Below are 22,021 nucleotides of genomic sequence, written 5' to 3'. Positions count from 1 at the left end.
CAACACTTCTTTTTTTTACCTGAACTATGGGCAGAGTTACACCCTTCAGATCTGATCTAGGAGAACCAGCACCGGTTCTGAGCCCAAACCCAAAGTCTTTAACGCACACAGGGTGACAGCGGTGTCCCGGCTTGAGAAAGAGCCGCCGTCTCACATCTTTGGCTGAGCAGCACCTCCACGACCTTGGGGTCGGCCAGGGTTGAGAGGTCACCCATGTCTTTTTCGTTGCGTGCGATCTGTCGCAGAACTCGCCGCATGATCTTACCTGCCGGACGGGAGAAAGGCTTGAGTTTCAGGAGCAAAAGCAAACGCAAGCAGGAATTGAGATTGATACCAGTACCTGAACGTGTTTTGGGAAGCCCTGGAGCATTCTGGATGAAATCTGGGGTGGCTATTGGTCCGATCTTCTCCCTCACTAAATGACAAAACAATCCACACAGAAGTTAGCAAGTGTCAAATAGATTCAGATTGTATTTTCTATGTGTAACGGATCTAGGCCATTAAGAGCTGTGTGTGTAAACCTCACTCCACAGAGACGCACTAGCGACTGACGCTAGCGACTGTGGTCTTTAGCGTCCTTGTTAGCATGCCCGCCTCCCACACTGGAGACCATGGTTCAAATTATCGATTAGGACTGGTTATATACGTAAAGGAATAATTGACAATGGGCCGTTCAATTATTAGAAAAGAACTCTAAAAAAGCCACATCAGACAGCACACTAGCGCTGTATTGAGTTCTCTTAAATTCTCCCAAATTTCAAGTTTTGTTGAGTATCCTTGTAATCAAAGTGTTAAATGAACGCAAAGAGTTGTGAGAAAATGGGATGTGTGTCAGATCTACGTCATGTGCGGCAGGTCTTCGGGTACGTTTACACAACGAATTTTGAATAATACCCGTTCTTGTCTTGGACAACTTTGATGACATTTTTTTTATCCACTTCAAATGTTTACTACTGTATACCACACACAAACACACACACACACACACACACACAAATATACATATATATACACATGGATCCGTGAAAACGACTAAAAATGCTGTATTCTGCTGCCAGGCACTAGATGGCGATGAAACACTATAGACTGAACACATGATACACATGTGCATGACGTCATTTTCTTCAGAGATTTGCGTTTTTGTTGTGAAACTACGTTTATCTGCTTCAAGAACAGGGCCGTTGTTACATCGCTAGAGAGAAATGTCATGTAGCTATTAAGTTGAACTATTTTACTGATAAAATCGTCAGAGCGGCGCTGACAACACGTTTCTGTGTGAGTGTGTGTCCATGCTTTCCATACATAATAAAAACTTTGTTTTTATCCTATTGTTTACTATATTTATCTGCTTGGTCAGTGTAGCGTTGGTGCTTTTGGTTCTTTTGCTGCTGTCGAAAGGAAACTTTGAAATAAATTTAATAATTTGGCGTAGTGATATGTAACTGTAATGTGCTCAAAACCTGCTGGAACTTCTTCAGCTGTGCATTTCCCTGAAAATAATTGCACACCTTAGAATGTTCGTCAAGCAATCAGATTCAAGCATTCAACCGCCCTGTAGTATAATAGTGTTTAATCTGATCTTCTGACCTTTTCTCTTGAGTTCCTCTGTCAGTGTGCGGTTGAACTCTTCGTGCTCTCTCAGTGTGATGAAGCAGTACAGACACTCTCCCTTCACTGCATGAGGCCGACTGACCACTGCAGCTTCAGCCACTGACGGGTGATCGGACAGAGCGGCCTCCACTTCAGCTGTGCTCAACAAGTGACCTGAGAGAAGACACGGGGCGGCTGTAAACACTAACATTCAAACCTTTGGGGTCAGTAAATTAACTTTCATTCCGCAACGATGCATTGAAATTTATAGATGTTACAAAAGATTTCTATTTCAAATAAATTATGTTCTTTTAAACTTTCTATTCATCAAAGAATCCTAAAAAATAAAATCTATCAGTGTTTCCACAAAAATCTGAAGCAGCACTAATAATATTATTACTAATAATATAGCATTAATAATAATCAGAAATTGTAATATCAGCATATTAGAATGATTTCTGAAGGATCGTGTGACACTGAAGACTGGAGTAATGATGCTGAAAATTCAGCTTTGAACACAGGAATAAATTACACTTTACTATATATTCAAGTAAAAAAATATTTAAAATTGTATTAATATTTCACAAAATTATGGTTTGTACTGTATATTTGATCAAATAAATGCAGCCACAGTGTCATGAGAAAGTATTTGCTCCGTCCTGAATTTCTCTTTTTTTGCATTTAATTGCAGTTAAAATGTCGAAATACACAGTAGTCAAATTTGAAGTGGATCAAAATCTTTCATCAAAGTCATACATGAATTTTGAAAAATACCCGTTCTTGTCTTAGGACAACTTTGATGAACTTTTTTTATCCACTTCAAATGTTGACTACTGTATAACACACACACACACACACACACACACACACACACACACACACACACACACACACACACACACACACACACACACACACACACACACATATATATATATGCCATCTAATACCCTTAAAGATAACCAACCCTATTTACTTCTTAAATAAATGTCCTGTTTTGATTTCGCACATATTTTGTATACGGATTGAAATAATGGATTCTGGAAGTTAAGTGCCATTTCATGTTGTCATTAAGAGAAGGCAAAATAACATAATATGGCATTTCTAAGCACCAGGTGGCAGCACTGAAACATCATCATGTCTCAAGGTCTCACCAGAGACATTCAGCATGTCGTCGATCCGGCCGGTGATCCAGTAATATCCGTCCTTGTCCCGCCGGCAGCCTGAGGACACAACGACACTCAGAAACACCATACAGGAACAGAAGTTTGGTTACGCTGCAAAAGTCACCATGAAATCGAAATGAACATTTTTCTTTATGTTTATGGAATATTGCAGAATTAATTATAAATGATTTATCTTTTCTTTTTTTTATTCATGTGCCTTGTAATCATTAATCAAAATATCTTCTCCTCCCTCTTGCAGCTTCTCTTCCCTAATGACGAGGGCGGGGCTATAACCTGTCACTCACACCAGATCCACCAATAGCAAACCACAACCATGCAATCAATTCCTCCTGGACAAAATCAAGCCCCGCCCAACATTTGTTCTTGTTCCAGAAGCTGTTTCACTCGGATATACGTCACAATAGGGAAAAATAGACTATCGCAACTTCCGTTTCATGTCGACTTTAATTGAGATGTACCATATGTATCATAATTTGTCACTTAGATTAGACTTTAGTGTCTGTGTTTTTTTGAATAAACATATAAAGTAACCTTACCTTTTGAAATTACATTATAATAGTTTTTTTTAATTAGTGATTTATTTTTAATAGCTAACACAAAGGATGATGTTTTTGTTCTGTAAGAAAAATCACCATATTTATTTGACCAATGTGAGAAAAAGTAACACAAAATTCGATTACACTTTATTTTAAGGTGTCATTGTAACAGTGTAATTATATATTTAAGTACTGAGTAATATTAAGCAACTACATGTACTTACTACAGGGTTAGGGTAGGATTAGGATTTGGTTGAGGGTTAGTTGCATGTAATTATGCATCATTTACTGTTATTACTATGGTAAGTACATGTAACATATGTAACAAGGACACTGTAAAATAAAGTGTTACCCAAAATTCTATAAAAAAGTAACAATGTAATTAGTGACGATTTAAAGTAACATTCACTGACACTGGTTATGAAGTGGATGTGTTGCTGCATTACCATCTCCTGTCACATAGAATCCCGGGAATTTTCTGAAGTAAGTGTTCTCGAAGCGCTCCTTATTCCCGTACACAGCCCTCATGATTCCCGGCCAGGGCTTCCGGAAAACCTGAGACACAAAACATCCGTTTATAGTAAGAAAAAAACATCTGAATGACCGCTTGATCTTTATTGTGAATAGAATGAGTTGGGAACACCATCCAATGTTGACTTTCACATAACCTGTCTTAAAGAATTAGTTCACTTTAAGAAAATTCTGTCATCATTTACTCACCCTCAAGTTGTTTCAAATCTGTATGAATTTCTTTCTTCTGCTGAACACAAAGGAAGATATTTTGAAGAATGTCGGTAATTAGACAGTTGATGAACCCCATAGTAGAAAAAAAAAAGTTTGGTTACCGAGATTCTTCAAAATATCTTCTTTTGTGTGCAGCAGAACATATAAATTCATACAGGTTTGAAACAACTTAAGGTTGAGTAGGCGATGACAGAATATTCATTTTTAGTGAATTATTCCTTTAACCAATCAGAAGCTAGGATGTAAATCTCACCAGGTATCCCTCCGCCTCCCCTTCTAATTCTTCTCCGTGTTCATTGAGAATGGCAGGCTGGACTCCAAAAAACGGGCATGTCTGCATAGAGAAGACACTGATATCAGAGTCATCCGTTCCTGTTTTTAACTGTCCTCAAGACGGATGTGATGTGTAATCACCAGTGTTGGGTAAGGTACTCAAAAAAAGTAATCCACTACAAATTACTAATTACTACTTTAAAATTGTAATTTGATTACATTACTGATTACTGCATGTAAAAAGAAATCAGATTACTAATTACTTTACTTTCAAGTTACTTTGAAAACCTATTAAAACTACAAGAATACACTACACAGTGAACCTCCGTTCTTTACGTAATTTAATATTGCAGACATCCCAAGAACTTCCGGGAGTCTCCCGCATATTGATGCCGCAAATTTGTTAAAATCTCCCGGAATCTCGATCGAGCGAGCAAGAGCGCGCATGCGAGACTGTGATCCAAACTGTGTAGCGCGCGCACGGCGGAGAGGGAGAGAGTGTGTGTGTGTGCCTCATGAAGCGCGTTCTCCGGTAATGCATTAAAGCGCATGCTCATTAACTGACGCTGTGATTAGAAATACAATTTGCTAAATATTTTTTTCTTAACAATACATTTGTAACGCAAGTAACTTAATTTTATTGACATCGGTAACTGTAATCAAATTACATACATTTTCAATGAGTTACATTACTGCGTTATCATGAAAAGTCATTAGAATAGAAAGCCTAAGCCCCGCCCCTCCGCTTCCGGCTCATGGGACCTTATTTCTGAAAAAATATGTATGGTAGTCAATGGCGAGAGACAACTTATCTTTTTATTCCGTCTGAACTGTGCCCTGAATTACACATATGATGTTTGTCAATTTAAAAGATAATTATGAAAGTCAAGGAAGTCACAGTTTGTCATAAAACAGAAGAGTAACATTTAGTTTTATGTGAAAATCGCTCAATGAACTACATCTCTCGTCTCGCACTATGTACGTCACCAAGCTCGTGTGTGTGCAGTCTGGTACAAAACACACAGGCATGACGGCGTAACGTCACGATTATAACGTTAGACTATAGAAGAAAAGACAGACGTTAGCTTCAGTAAAGTTAGCTTCATTCATTGAGAGATAAGGTATGACGTCACATGCGCGCCTTTTGGGTTTGTAGTCTTTGTAATTACGTATTTTTCCCAGTCTTATACCTCAACAGTTTAACATCAAACTGCGACTTTCTTGACTTTTAAATGTATCTTTTAAATTGACAAACATCATGTGTAATTCAGGGCACAATCCAAACGGGATCCAAATATTTGTTGTCTCTTGCCATTGACTACCATACAATATTTTTCCGAAATAATGTCCCATGGTCCACCGGACTTAGGCCGTGTGTCCACCAAAGCATTTTTAGCCTAGTTGTGGGCCCTTGAGAGCGTTTTGGCGGCGCAGCGTTTTTTCAGTTGAGACGAATCATTGCTATGATACAGAATAACCGCCAGAGGCGGGCACAAATACATCAACAACTATTTTGTTACAAAATAAAAATACTGCCTCACGAAATGTAACAAAATAAAATACAAAATACTGATGTGAAAAATGTATTTAAATAAAATACAAGTGATTAGTATTTTGAAAATACTAAAATACTCCCACAATAATCTTGACTTTTTTATTTATTACTGAAAGGTCAATAACAAATAGTAGCAATAACACAAATATGAGAAATATGTAAATTCAAAATGACGAAAGGAGCAAAATAAAAAAGTATGGGCATTTCACTAAATCTCTACAGGGCCTGAAATAGCTCCCTCTGACGTATATGGCATGTATAGCTAAGTTCACATCAATGGTGTGGTAGGCTGCCCTTAATAGCAAAACGTGTTTGATGTAGGCTATGTAGCCATATTATCACCGTTACTCTACTCGTGCCTTAAAGGACAAGTTCGGTATTTTACACTTAAAGCCCTGTTTTAAGATCGTTTCTGATGAAAAAGAACGGTTAAGAATGAAATTTGGACACACGCTGCTGTCCCGAGAATTTTCGGTTTCTGTGTTACCCCTCAAAAACTACGATAAAACCTGTTGGAAAGCATCTTTTGCAGCGATTTTTGTGTAAAAATAACAGCCCGAGAATTTGTCACAAAATCAAAATTTCATTTTAATCATAATATATATGATTAATCATATTAATCATAATATGTGTGGGTTTGTTTTACACACGAGACTCTAACTGCCCTGTATGCCTTTTCAATAGTAGAATCGCGCTGCGTGCGCAATTACTGAAAAACAATAGGATTGATGATTTTATACAAAATTAATATCAATACTTCTCATATGTAATACGTTTAAAAACTGCAGATGAATGTTATATTGTGAACGCTTGCTTAGCATGGAGATTTCAGTGGAGTTACGACAGATGCGCTGTTTCATAATAGGTAGGGCCTATGATGTCCTTTTATGAATGACAACACAGTGCATTGATCTCATAAGGCACAATTATTTTCTCTATAATGTCATTCAGTGTGCAATATGTAGAAGTTCAAATCACTTCTCATTCACTTCTTGGAGGGAGCCCGGTCTACAGGGTGTCACGTGATTTTCGTGCATCTAACCTGGACATTTCCATTGCCAACATCAGACCGAAAATATGTTAAAATCCTGGTGATTTTTCTTAAGTATTTAAGTATTTGAAATACTCTAAATACACTCCCTCAAAATATTTTGTTACAAACTACATTTTATTTTTTCCACACCTGCAAAATACAAATTACAAAATACACTAAAGTAATTAAATACATATTTAAAATACATTTAATTGAAATACTGCCATGTCTGATAACCGCAGCACAGTTTACTTGTAACTGATTTCACAGATCATTTGTTTCATACTAGAAATTTATTTTTCATCCATTTTGTTCGGTTAGCTCTACTGGTTGACGTCGTTAATGTTGTGAAAGTTGGTCGGTGTGGTATTTGTCCCGCCCCTCCTCCACTGTGTTTGGACGGCTGTGTAAAAAGTGACAGTGATGAGCGCTCGGCGACCAGTAAAAAACGCCGGCTGCTCAGCGCTTCAGTGTGAAAAAAACGCTCAGCGCCTCGTTACGATCATGGCGTTTAAAAAACGCGGCACTCCCATTGAAAACAATTGGAATTATATGCCAGCTGCATGAAAAAACCTTTGGTGGACACACGGCCACACGGCTCTCTATTCATTAAAGCGCATACTCATTAACTAACGCATATGTTTTTCTTAACAATACATTTGTAACGCAAGTAACTTAATTTTATTGACATCAGTAACTGTAATCAAATTACATACATTTTAAATGTAATGAGTTACATTACTGCGTTATCACGAAAAGTCATTAGAATACAGTAAGTAGAATACCCAACTCTGGTAATAACTGAAGGTGAATGAGGAGACTCACGGCAGATCCAGGCTTCAGTGGTGTAGCAGCTGGAAGAGGGGTCAAAACATGGCCGCCCTGCCCAAACAAACTGAGTTTAACTTAGCAGTTATTAAAGGGATAGTTCACCCAAAAATGAAAATTCTGTCGGTAATTACTCACCCTCATGTTGTTCCAACCCCGTAAGACTTTCGTTCATCTTCGGAACACGAATTAAGATATTTTTGAAGAAATCTGAGAGCTGGATCACTCCTCCATAGGCTTCTAAGGGATTGAACTTGCCGGCCTCGAAAAGTTATTAAAGACATCGTTAAAATAGTCCAAGTGACTACAGTGGCTCAATCTTAAGTTTATCAAGCGATGAGAATACTTTTTGTGCTCAAAAACAAAAATAACGACTTTATTTCAACTATTCATTTCCTTCTCTGTGGGCCTCGAGTCAGTTCACTAGTGTAACAGCGCAGCGCTTCTGTGTTGTACGTCACACGTAGGCTCACTATTGGCCAACGCTGGTCATGTGTGTGATGCGTGTGACGTATAACAACAGAAGCTTACGCTGTTAAACTAGTGAACTGACTCGAGGACCACAGAGAAGGAAATGAATAATTGAAATAAAGTTGTTATTTTAGTTTTTTTTGCACACAAAAAGTATTCTCGTCGCTTGATAAACTTAAGATTGAGCCACTGTAGACACTATTTTAACGATGTCTTTAATAACTTTTCAGGGAACAAGTTTCAATCCCTGAGAAGCCTATGGAGGAGTGATCCAGCTCTCAGATTTAATCAAAAATATCTTAATTTGTGTTCGGAAGATGAACGAAGGTCTTACGGGGCTGGAACAACATGAGGGTGAGTAAATACTGACAGAACTTTCATTTTTGGGTGAACTATCCCTTTAACTGAGCATTAGTGCCTTATGCAGACATTTTATACAAGCAATAAGCAACTTGATGCTGATTTTACCACAGTTAAAGGGGTTTTTAAGCAACTTTAGATCAGAAATCTTGGTCAGAATGTGTCTTGGCTGGTTTTGATTGTTGTAAATGTTTTACCGTCTCCGTTTGCCAGAATGTGTCGATAACCGGACAGCGTTGCTGACCCACAACATCATAATACCAAAGCCAAGCCTCCGGGTTTATGGGTTCACCAACCGTACCCAACACACGCAAACTGGACAGGTCATACCTGAGAGAGACACAACCCGTGAGTGGAAAAACAATATATAAATATTTATAATAATAGTAGGTGACACTTTACAATAAGGTCTGATTTGTTAACATTAGTTAATGAACATGAACTAACAGTTTACAATATATTTTACATTTATTAATATTTGTTGATGTTAGTTAATAAATATACAGTTGCTCATGTTAGTACACAGAGCATTAAGTGATGTTAACAAATACATTTGATTTTAAAAATGTATTAGAAAATGTTGAAATTAATATTAACTAAGATTAATAAATGGTGCAGAAGTCTTATTCATATTTAGTTAATGTTAACTAATGTTTTTAGCTAATGTTAACAAATGAAAACTTATTGTAAAGTGTTACCTAATACCAACTATTATTATAAAGTAAATTATACATATAATTTTTTTTCATAGTAAAATAAAACCTGTAGCTGTAGTTCGGCTTTTTAGCCAAATAATTTTGTCGGATAAACACCTTACTCAAATATTTTGTTCTTCCTTCAAATTTAAAATATTTTACAAATATTCAATATTTTCCCTTGTATTTTAAAAACTTGTTGGGTCATTAAAAACAAATATCCCCTCCTGACATCACTTTTTGCCACTACTATAAATAAATACATATACCACAGCAAAGCAAAGAAAATGTAATAGATATATATATACATGTCTGTAGCACATACTGTGCATTGTTGTGTAAAAACTACATAGACGGGAACATTTTTGTCCAATAGATGGAGCTAACAACCTTTGATTGTACCTTTATAAACGTACCATATAAACACAAGAGAAATGTGTGACAGACTCTTCACACATGAACGTGTGAGATCACCACTACTGATGTTATTTAATCTATATTTAATGTTAGTAATATTATAAAGACATAATCAAATGTTCATTTCAAATAACATGCACTTATGGAGGATCATTTAACATAAGAACAGCAACAGTTGTTATGAAAATACTTATTTCATGTAAAGTAGTTTTAAACACAATTACTTGCAATATCTCCAATAAAGCAAATAAAACACCAGAGATTTCAATGTGGCTCAATGAAGGATTTGGCTTTCTGAGGCCTCCAGCGCCACCTGGAGGACAGTCCTGTGTCTACGTGTGTGTGTGTGTGTGTTTGTTTTTGTGATTTGTGAGGACACAAATGTGTATAATGACATGGTTATTACACTGGTATTACAACTTGAACGTGATTTATGAGGAAATTTCCTGAGCCCTCATATTTCAAATGGCTTTAAAAACATACTAAGCAGTGTTTTATTAAAAATGTAAAAATGCAGAATGTCTCCGGTGATGGGTAGGTTTAGGGATAGGGGCAGTGTGTGTGTGTGTGTGTGTGTGTGTCTAAGTGTGTGTGTGGGTGTGTGTGTGTGTGGGTGTGTGTGTGTGTGTCGAAGTGTGTGTGTGTAATGGGTAGGTTTAGGGATAGGGGCAGTGTAAGGGGATAGAATATACAGTTTGTCCAGTATAAAAACCATTACGCCTATGGAATGTCCTCACAAATCACAAAAACAAAGCTGTGTGTGTGTGTGTGTGTGTGTGTGTGTGTGTGTGTGTGTGTGTGTGTGTGTGTGTGTGTGTGTGTGTGTGTGTGTGTGTGTGTGTGTGTGTGTGTGTGTGTGTGTGTGTGTGTGTTTACAGGTTTGGCTATATATGACATATTATGACAACCGACTAGTGAGGACATTTTACTGCTTCTTACTATTTAAAAAGGCTTATAAATGGGCCAAAACATGTTTGTATTTAAATCTAGTGTTTTGCGCATGTTTCTGTGATGGAGGGCTTGGGTTAGTCAATAGAAAATATCATTAACCTGATATAAAATCAATGGAAGTCCATGCAATGTCCTCACTAAAATAGTGAAACAAATGTGTGTGTGTGTGTGTGTGTGTTTGCTCACCGCTGCAGTGGTTCTCTCCCGTATTTCATCAGTAGTCTTATAGCAGTGGGCGCAGTGTAAAACTTGGAGACTCCGTACTTCTCAATGATCTCCCACAGTCTGCCCACGTGAGGGTAAACCGGCACACCTTCAAACTACACACACACACACACACTTTTTTTTTTTTGGTTCGCGTACCTACCCGAAGTGATAAGATAAAATAAAATTCTGCATCAAAATTTATAGACAAGACAAGTAGTTTGTTTAGGCATGGTTTGTAAGGAATTACAAACCTGCGCACATATATTCAAACGCACATAACTATAGAATCAATTCTTAATGCGCATGTGAACGCCATCAGCGTCTATCACAGGTTCACGTTTAAAGTCTGTTTAGAGAGAACGGTGTCGTCTTAGCGGCCCCTAATTTAATAACAAATGATCATTTAGACGGAAGTGAATCAATCAAAACTAACTTTAGCTGGAAAAAACTTTTTTCAAGAACCACTATAAAACCAAACCAATCTCTGTTACCTTAAATTATATGTTTATCTCTGTAAAGCTGCTTTGAAACAATCTACATTGTTAAAAGCGCTATATAAATGAGGATGACTTGACTTGACACACACACACACACACACAAACTGATTGCATATTTTTAAATGACAGGAATTGCTATGCCAAAAAAATATATAGCTGAAACAGTATGGATTTGGCCAGTTTATACAAGTAAATATTCTGCATTATATTTCAGCGGCGTCAGAACTTACGAGCACGCTGGTCGCGCCATTGGCTAACGGGCCGTACGTGATGTAGGAGTGGCCTGTTATCCAGCCAATGTCTGCAGTGCACCAGTAAACATCCTCATGGTGATAATCGAACACATATTTGAAGGTCAGTGATGTGTAGAGCATATAGCCAGTGACAGTGTGGACGACCCCCTGTACAGGAACCAATCAATGGATCAAACACTGTCGTGAAGGAATACAAACATACACACTGTGCAGTATATACTGTATGATGCCTACCAGCTTTTATAAAGTTTGTGAAGCAGTACATGCTGCCGAACATATGGTGCGTTTAAGTCATCTCGTATAGATCGTATTTACGAGTTGAACGCACATGAACGCCACCACAATGTCGTGAATACGAGTGGGGAGCTCTGGATTTTCTTTAAGTCCCGATCTTTATGAGTTGGGGCGTGTCAGTGAGAAACATGGCAGAATACCACAATACTTCAAGGTATTTAGCTGTGGATATTGACAGGCTTTTCTATTGACAGCGCAGTAAGCTAATTGCCTGCATAGGATATGAAAGCATTATAAAATAACAATGTAATATGTAACGATAAAGTTTGCAGTGGCTTCATAAATTAACTAAAAACATAAAAATGCAAAGCACACCTTATGCAAATCTCTCTTGTTAATTTTCTATGACTAGAGTTTAAGAACCTCGCTGTATTTTTGTGTAATTAATTAAGAGAAAGTACACCGCCATCTTAGACCGATGAAAGTGACTTGAGCGCACATGCCGTCGTAAACACCGACTTCCCATCTTTTAAGTACGAACTTCCCAGGAGGACTTGAACACACCATTATTCACAGTATTATGCTACAATTAGTGAATTAGCATTAATATACTGGAAATAAATATGGTAATTTAGCAGTTTAAACTATTTTTTATAATAGTATCCTAACTTTTAGCAGTCTGAACTAGAAGTCAAGAAGGAGATTGTGATCGATATGGAAATGAAAGGTTGGGTGTATTGCATTATGGGATACATTTTTTCCACCCACTGAGAACTGTGCACAGTATACAATAGTATGCTATTCTGTACAACATATATGATCTTAATGCACATTGCATTTATTCCGAATTTCATGTGTTTTTCAAAAGTTTGGGCTCAGTAAGAAACAGCAATATTGTGAAATATTATAACAATTGTTTTAGATGTAATTAATTCCTGTGATCAAAGCTGTATTTACAGCATCATTACTCCAGTCTTCAGTGTGTCACATGATCCTTCAGAATCATTCTAATATGATGATTTGCTGTTCAAGAAACATTTCTGATTATTATCAATGTTGAAAAACAGAAAATTATTTTTTGTGAAAACCGTAATGCATTTTGTTCAGGATTCTTTGATGAATAGAAAGTTCAAAAGAAGAGCGTTTAATTAAAATATGAATCTTTTCTATAAATGTCTTTATCTGAAATCTTAGTGACCCCAAACCTTTGAACTGCAGTGCATGTATGTACTGTATATTAATACTTCCATATGTTAAACTGTAGGTGAGGGAATCACTTGCCTTGGGTTTTCCGGTCGAGCCACTGGTGTAAAGTATGAAGAGAGGATCTTCTGAGTCCATCCACTCTGGTTCACACTCGTCTGACACTCCTTCCATCAGATCATCCCACCAAATGTCACATGACTCATCCCATGGGCTCTGAAGCATACAACCACAAAAGAAATGAATGAATGGGAACATTGTTAAAAAAGAATATCTTTCTACTTTTATTCAGCAAAGCTGCATTCAATTATCAAAAGTGACAGTAAAGACAGTACAAAAGATTATGTTCCAAATAAATGCTATTCTTATTAACTTTCCATTTAGCAAGGAATCCTGAGAAAAATAGTTTCCAGACAAAAAATGTTTAATGTGATGCAGTTAAGTAATGATGCAGGATATACATATATATATATATATATATATTCAGGATTCCTTTTCAGGATTTTAAAACACCACCACACACCACTGAAATATATATATTTCATAATGCATTATATATATATATATATATATATATATATATATATATATATATATATATATATATTTCAGTGGTGTGTGTGGTGGTGTTTTAAAATTAGGGATACTTTTTTTTTAATATACCTCAAATGTAAATGTATGTCCCTGTTACACTTAACAACTGGTTAAGTAAACATAAGGCTACATAAAAATAGACCAAATACAATTCTATTTTGTATTTGTACATTAACTGAACACATTAAGTGTGTTCAGTTCAGTCTCAGTCGCTCAGCTAGTTGTTAAAAGTGTGTCCTGGCATTAGTGTTCTTACGCATTTTTTCACTTATTCTAAAATAATAGCTAAAGGCAGTAACAATTTAAACAATATATATTATTTGTGGACTAATGTTAAGGTTTTCCCTTTAATAGTCGACTTATTTTCAACAAGTTTGATTTAGTCCCCCCCCCCCCCCCCCCCCCCCCAGCGCACGCATCTGAGAGACGTGGCGTCCTGCTGTAACTTCACCTGCGGGTGTCGCTGTTTGACAGTGTTACTTTAGAAAATCGAGTGACTTTTACAATTTTTTGTGTCACATTTTGTAATATTTACATTATTTTATTTTTGTAATATTATTATAAAATTATTTTCTCATCCGGTTTTTTTAGAGGAGACACCGCCTCCCTTGCCTCCTTGGAGGAAACGCCCCCTAAAACGTATATATTACTGTATTTTCTTCTATAAAACAAAAAAAATTCTTAAAACAAAATGCATGGTAATATTTCCTGCTAGTAAAGCATGATATAAAAAGTCCATACAGCTCAACCATTTGACCAACCTGCAGTTTGTTGGAAGCATCACTGTTTGTTATGAAGGCATGATGTCTGACCACCACACACTTCTGAACACACAAGGCCATGCTGAGGGAGAGAGAGATCATTAGAAGATAAATGTAATGATAAAATGTTGTTGTGATGAATGGTTGCCATGGCATTACGTAATTTAGGAGTTTTATCACATTGCATAGAAATTCTTATCATTGCATTATTTCATTTATTGACAAATATCATGATTATTGTGCCAAATCAATGACATCATCCAGTTACACAATTCTGTTTGCTCTATGATGCGTATGTCTCATTTCACATGCTTCCAAATTGTGCTGTTGCCCGGCAACCCCAGACAGTTTCTGATTGGGCAAGTGCCTCTGGCTCATGTAAACAGAGCATGATACGGGCCGTACCTCTCCTTACAGCGCTGGAGTGCTTCAGATGCAATCTTCTTCAGATTGATCAGCTTGTCACCTCTGTAAACACCATCTGTAGGACACACAGAGAGAGCAAACACGTGAGATAGGAAGAGAAAGAGAGGCACAGACTGTAAAAATTGGTTAGCTGGTTTTTACCTGCACCGAAACATCACATAAAAAACTATCTTTGGTTGGTCAATTCTTTTCCTTTCTAATTGACCTGAATAAGTAACGAAATGTGAATCAGACTTTTCTGATAGTCAACAGTGTGACGACTACACAGGATTTCCGGTGCTGACATTACATCTCTCTTCACATTATCTCTGGTTATCAGCTACTGTCCCGCTTATCTGGAAAAGCTCATTTGCTGAACAAACCCAATAAACACACAGTCAGCCCAAACACACGTTTAACACAGATCTGGACTTTCATGAGATGATCTTAAGCCATATGCGTGTCATATTTACCTGCCGTGACCAGGATGTTGCACTGAGCGTCCATGATCCTCTCACACAGAGACTCAGATGAGAAACCGGCAAACTGTAGACAGGAGAGAGATAGACTCGAAAGTCAAGTCACCTGTATTTATATAGCACTTTATACAATCCTGCTTGTTTCAAAGATGCTTTAACCACACTCTAAAAATTTGGGTAAAATATATGGACAAACCCAGCCGTTACATTTTTAGCCCAACGATTGGGTTTTTCCACATTTTACCCACATTTGGGTTAAAACAACGCAGCAATTTTTAGAGTGCATGAAAATAATGATTAAATAAAATAAATAAAATAAAATAAACTTCATCGAATACGAGACAACTTCAAATTCTGCTGTAAAGCAGCTCTAAAAAAGGCAATAGTGTCATTATTCAGCTCAAGTCCGTTCAATTTTGCAAAAATTTGTCCGTAATGAAATGTGGATAATCATTTTTATAAATCTGAGGTTCCAAAACAAATAGACTAGCTGGAATGGGGTCATCATCCAAGCATAAAAAAAAGGCTTTGATATCTGATAAAAAGAAATCGTGTGTTATTTTTAACTCCAGCTATAACCTTTACATGTTTAAAGAGGCTTGGCCGGCAGAAATAGTCCTGGCAGAGAGAATGAGGCTGCGCTCATTTCATGCATATTAATGATACCGTGCTAAATACTGACCCGAGTTTAAACTCTCCTCAAGACCATACTCGACAGAACCCAGAATATTGCTTTAAAGTCACCATGAAATCAAAATGGGCAATTCTTGTTTTTCAATGAAATATTGCAGTATTTATTATAAATTATTCATCTGTGCACATTGTTATTAGTTTTAAATTCACGTGTCTCGTAATCTTTAATTCAAATATCTTTAATCCAAGTATCAACCTGTCACTCACACCAGATACACCAATAGCAAACCACAACCATTTAATTAATTCCTAATGGACAAAATCAAGTCTCATTCAACATTTTTTCTCTATTTCTAGAAGCTGTTTCACTCGGATATATGACACAATAGAGAAGCAAATACTATCGCAAATTCTGTTTTATGCCGACTTTAACGGACGCTGTGTTGTTCCTCGGTCAAAAATGATTGTTGTTCAATTTTTTTTTTTATTATTGCTTGTAAATCGCTCGTTATGTTATATTATCACCAAATATTGGATTGAATCTTTTTGTCAACTTGTTTGTTTGTCCTCAAAATCAAAATCAAGCCCCGCCCAACATTTGTTCTTGTTCCAGAAGCCGTTTCACTCGGATATACGTCACAATAGGGAAAAACAGACTAGCGTTTCATGCCGACTTTAATGTAAAATGTACTACAGATGTGTAAACCTGCTCACCACTATAGAGTGAACCGCCCCGATTCTAGCGCAGGCCAGCATCGTGTACACCAGCTCTGGAATCATGGGTAAGTAGATGGCGACTCTGTCCCCCTTCTTCACACCTGGATCACACAAACAAACATTAAAGGGATAATTCACCCAAAAATGAAAGTTCTGTCAGTATTTACTCTCCCTCATGTTGTTCAACCCCGTCAGACCTTCGAACACAAATTAAGATATTGTTGATTAAATCTGAGAGCTGGATCACTCCTCCATAGGCTTCTCAGGGATTGAAACTTGTTCCCCGAAAATGTATTAAAGACATTGTTAAAATAGTCCAAGTGACTACAGTGGCTCAATCTTAAGTTTATAAAAGCGACGAGAATACTTTTGGTGCGCAAAAACAAACAAAAATAACTACTTTATTTCAACTATTCATTTCCTTCTCTGTGGTCCTCGAGTCAGTTCACTAGTTTAACAGCGTAAGCTTTTGTTGTTATACGTCACACGCATCACACACATGACGAGCGTCGGCCAATAGTGAGCCTACGTGTGACGTACATCACAGAATCGCTGCGCTGTTACACTAGTGAACTGACTCGAGGCCCACAGAGAAGAAAATGAATAGTTGAAATAAAGTCGTTATTTTTGTTGTTTGTTTTGCGCACAAAAAGTATTCTCGTCGCTTGATAAACTTAAGATTGAGCCACTGTAGACACTTGGACTATTTTAACGATGTCTTTAATAACTTTTCGGGGAACAAGTTTCAATCCCTTAGAAGCCTATGGAGGAGTGATCCAGCTCTCAGATTTAATAAAAAATATCTTAATTTGTGTTCTGAAGATGAACGAAGGTCTTACGGGGTTGAACAACATGAGGGTGAGTAATTACTGACAGAACTTTCATTTTTGGGTGAAGTATCCCTTTAATGTAAATACTCAGGTTCAGACTGAATGCACTAATATTGCTGGAAAAGCGGAGTAAAATTCAAATCCAGAGTCTTACCCAACAGCTTTAATGCATTGGCACATCGGCACACGTTTCTCAACAGCTGGTTGTAAGTGATGGTCAGGTGATGATCAGGGGAGTTTCCCTCCCTGCAGAAAACATCAATATTAATAAAACTATTAGCAAATAACAGAATTATGATGCAATACAGTGTGGCCTAATGAGTTTTTCCATCAGCGTTTCAAATGATTTTGCAATTCCAATATGTCTATCCATCTATTTGATAATAAAATAAAAACTGATAATAACTTCTATTCTGGATTTATTAATACGTCATGTAGAATATTATATTATCAGCATAACAATTTGAGTGAAAAATTGAATCCTGCAGTGTTTTTAGTTTATTATGACTATCAAAAATAGCCTTTGTTAATTGAAATAAAGCTGAAATAAAATAAAACATAAATATTACACGAAAAACTTTATGAAAATTAGACATGTTAGTAAAAATAACTGAAATAAGATAAACTTGAAGTATTTAAAAAATATATAAAAATGAAAAAAAAACTTAAACTTAAAAAAAAACATTTGTGTAAAACTAAAAATGAAAACTAAATATCTAAAAATAAAAGCTAATTCAAAATACTTAATCAATACTATAAAAGTGTATAAATAATAGTAAAATAACACATTATGTTTTATTTAACAAATATATAATTCTCTCATTTGTCACCCTTTTTCTTCAACAAAAGCATTATTTGTTCCAAAAAGCACATCAATGGAAGCACAAAGTATGTGTCGAATTGATCTAGGCCTATTCACATTTAAATCATTTTTGCAGAATACCAAATAATAATTCTTAATTTTATGCCATATTATTTTGTTCTTCTCAATGTATGTTTTAAATCCTAAAACTTTCTGTGTATTCCCAGACTCGAATTAGACTTTGATTGTCAGTGTGGTCTCAGACTTTTGGACCCGACTATCCGCGTCTAGTTTTACAGGAACAGGCCTGTACTTTGGCTCTGATGCCTGTATTAGATCTGGACGTACGTCAGCTGTGCCTGCGGTGAGCAGTAGCCGGAACAAAAGTTAATTCAGCAACAGATTGCAATATGAGAACGTGCCTGGTTACACTAACCTTACGTATAAACACCAGTAAAAGTGATGCTTGTTTTAGGAAGCATTCGTTCGTGTCTCTCTATTATTACACTGTAAAAGACTGCAACAAATTCAATGCAAATCCGCAAGAAAGCTCTCAGTCTTGGTTAACTGTGCGACTGCACCTGGCTCTCCAAAAAAAGAAAGACCTTGACCACTGAAAAGATTACGTATTTAAACCGAGTGAACCCTTGGGTATGAATGGATGGCACGGTAAAGAAGGGATGCTGACCTCTGAGGTTGCACATTAGATCATGTTTTGTGATATATAACACAGGTATGACATGTGTTTACGTATATATAGAGTCCAAGAGCCTTTCAGTGGAGTGAAATCCTGCGTTACTGAGTTCTCCATTAGCACTTGATGTTTAATGTCTAACTGAAGTGTCGTTTCAGCATAGTTCGCATGCTTTGGTTCTTGGCATCTGTTAGGAGTCTATCTGCCAAAACCACCTCATGCAACGTGCCAGAGAGAGACAGTCTGTAGACTATAGGCTATCAGAACTACAGCCACAGGACTCATACACACTTCTGTTCACATGCAACCCAGTTAACCTGCTATTATTGACACGTTTATAGTTAGATGACCACAGTTAAACATTTTCAGGATGAATCTAACAAAACCTGTCAATAACTTCTTCAAGGTAAATTTCACACCAAAATCCAAAAAAAAAATCCAAAAAAAAAATATATATGTAAATATTATTTTCTATATGTGAAATTATTTCTGTGAAAATATTATATATGAAAAAAAATATATATATATATATATAATAAAAATATGTGTGTGTTTGCGTGCGTAAATATTATAACATATGTAAAATTATGTATGAGTGCTGTCAAATCGTGAATAATCGCATCTTAACATAAAATAACTAAATATTTTGCTTCAAAAAAATATGTGTGTGTTGAAATATTACATAATAAAATATATGTAAAATCATGTATGAGTACTATCAAATCGTGATTATTTGCATCTAACATAAAATAAAATTAAATTATATTTGCTATATGTGTGTAGATGTAGAGTATGTATGTGTGTGTGTGTGTAAATATTATATTATATATATTATATTATATATATGAGTACTGTCAAATTGATTAATTGTGAAACGTTTATATATATATATATATATTTGTGCTGAATTGAATAACATTTCTTTTTTACTACTATATTACAGTATTGTGAATACATTTAGAATAATACGAATTGCTAAAGAAAAACAAACATATTTATACAAATTGGGGGGGGGGGTATATGCTTAATTTCCATATAAATAATGATATCAATGTAAATGTTCCTAAAAATATGTGCAATTTTAAACTATGCACAATATAATTTCTTATTTCTTTACAAATGCGGGGTGAAATATGAGCTGCGTTTGTGAGATTGACCCTTGTTAGAATGTGATGTACGACTGAATGTCATTATCTATGACTGGTGCTGTATTATATATAACAGCAGTCATCTGACACCCCTTGTTCAACAAGACTATTAATACTTCACAGCAAAAACAACATGACAACAATGACTGTTACTGAACCAGTATCACCTAAACAGACAAAGTGTATTATATACTAGAAACAGTCATAGGGATGTTCCTGAGAGAAGTCGTCTTCTCATGTGTCATTGATGCAATTCTTACAGGAATCTTCCTATCACTGTTTACAGTGTGTAATCAAAGAGTTCTGTGATAGCATCAGGTTGATGTCATATGCAGATGACATGATTCAATAACACTCAGATTAATCACTGTGCCCTGCCTTGTCTGTCTATACTTAATACTTATAAAACATTACAAGTCTAGATCTGCACAAAAAACGCATTAACTCCAAACAATGTTGCTAAACCATGTTGATATCTATTTGAAATTAATTTTCATATCTGCTACATAGTTTATTATGATACAAATATACTTTCTATGGTGAAAACACATGCAAACAAGTACTGCTCTTTTGCTTTGACTTTGCCAGCCTGAAATGCATCAACTATTAAAGCTTGGATTATATAACTAAGGTTGCAAAGGGGCAGACAATGTCCAGTACATTTCTGGAAACTTTCCATGGAAATGTTGGAAACATTTCAAGTTGGAGAATTTACTAAATTAATTGACATTTTTATTTGACATCTTAAAATAAACATTTTGTTTGGTCGTAAGCGGACATGCATGCAAACTGATACAAATTTATTTATTTTTATTTCTGATCGGGTTTAACCAAGATTATGGTGCAAGATATTTTTTAAAGTTCCCTGTTATATATATATATATATATATATATATATATATATATATATATATTTGCAAATTTCAAGTTTATTCCCATATATTCCCAATAATTCCCCTGGAAACTTTCCAACTTTGAAAATTCCTGGAATTTTGCAGCCCTTTATACAGTATATTACACAAGTTATAAATGTACATAATTATGCAGCATATCATGTTATAGATTACCAATAGTAAGCCACTTTCTCTCCCAGGTTCCTCTCATGCACATTCCGGTCAAGAACGTTGTAGCAAATGTTGGTTTTTGCTCCCTCCATGAACTTGATGTAAACGTCCCCTTTGGTGACATCAAAGTTATATTGCAACATCTGCCCTGACGGAGGCTTCTTCCAGTAAAACTCTTGAGAAACATCCCCCCAGAACCCTGCAATGCATATTATCAAACAGCTTTACTACATTCAATTCCTCTTTCAGTTGTGATTTATGCATGCACATAAGCTAACCTACCATCAGGCTCTTCTGTAGACTTCTTATATAAAGCAAGGTATGCATCAAAGTCTGGCACATGCGCATCTGTGAACTGGCCATCTGATGGATGGTAAATCTTCTCCTCTGGCTCCTGGGTTCCTGGAGCAACCATGTTGCTGGAGTCTGAAACAGGAGACATTTGACGATCACTATGATGATCTGTGTTAGGTCAGTCTGTAGATGAAGAAGTTTATTGTGACTGTGCATGTGGTACCCACCCTTTAATCATGCTCAGCCTGCTCAGCTCCGCCTCCACCAATCAGAGCGCTCCATTAAGCACTCCTACTTTCTGATTGGTTGAGCGGCTGCTCGGCTGCTGATCCCATTGCAGAGGGAGGCGCAGCATGAGTGGGGTGCATGCTTACTGGACACACACACACACACACACATACACACACTATTTGGCTGCCTAAATGAGGACATACCTTCATATAGAGCTGTGTTCAGTTTCTTAAACTTAGCCACTATGTTAAAACTGTTTCTTCAGAACTAGTTTGACCAACTAGCAGTTAGACAAAAGGTTATCAGTCTTTCTTTTCCAATTCAAAATAGACTG

The 22,021-nt window shown here is 36.3% G+C and overlaps 1 protein-coding gene across 1 annotated transcript; it reads right to left on the bottom strand.

Moving 5' to 3' along the window:
- Positions 1-6: 6 nt before the first annotated feature.
- Positions 7-21,669, bottom strand: acss2l (acyl-CoA synthetase short chain family member 2 like). The gene is made up of 18 exons (XM_077222136.1): positions 21,445-21,669; positions 21,166-21,361; positions 17,609-17,700; positions 16,622-16,725; positions 15,269-15,341; positions 14,796-14,871; positions 14,391-14,472; positions 13,114-13,251; positions 11,575-11,745; positions 10,827-10,960; positions 8,775-8,907; positions 7,744-7,800; positions 4,311-4,391; positions 3,760-3,868; positions 2,745-2,813; positions 1,588-1,764; positions 341-415; positions 7-265 (listed from the first exon to the last, which is right to left on the bottom strand). Exons 1-18 carry the CDS (start codon positions 21,602-21,604, stop codon positions 99-101), a joined length of 2,094 nt encoding a protein of 697 aa, XP_077078251.1. The 5' UTR covers positions 21,605-21,669; the 3' UTR covers positions 7-98.
- Between the last annotated feature and the right edge of the window lie 352 nt (positions 21,670-22,021).

The sequence above is a fragment of the Siphateles boraxobius genome, unplaced genomic scaffold (genome assembly GCF_051911475.1).
Source record: "Siphateles boraxobius isolate OS27281-9 unplaced genomic scaffold, OSU_SipBor_1 86, whole genome shotgun sequence".
In the NCBI taxonomy this organism is placed as follows: domain Eukaryota; kingdom Metazoa; phylum Chordata; class Actinopteri; order Cypriniformes; family Leuciscidae; genus Siphateles; species Siphateles boraxobius.
This window is presented reverse-complemented; position numbering and strand designations above follow the sequence as displayed.

Excerpts from the sequence above, each read along its gene's own strand:
- acss2l (XM_077222136.1), bottom strand. The coding sequence starts at position 21,604 with ATGTCTCCTGTTTCAGACTCCAGCAACATGGTTGCTCCAGGAACCCAG. Across the intron at positions 13,252-14,390 it reads ATGCTTCCAACAAACTGCAG|AGCCCATGGGATGAGTCATG; the intron begins GTTGGTCAAATG and ends TGTATGCTTCAG. Across the intron at positions 1,765-2,744 it reads CGACATGCTGAATGTCTCTG|GTCACTTGTTGAGCACAGCT; the intron begins GTGAGACCTTGA and ends GTCTTCTCTCAG.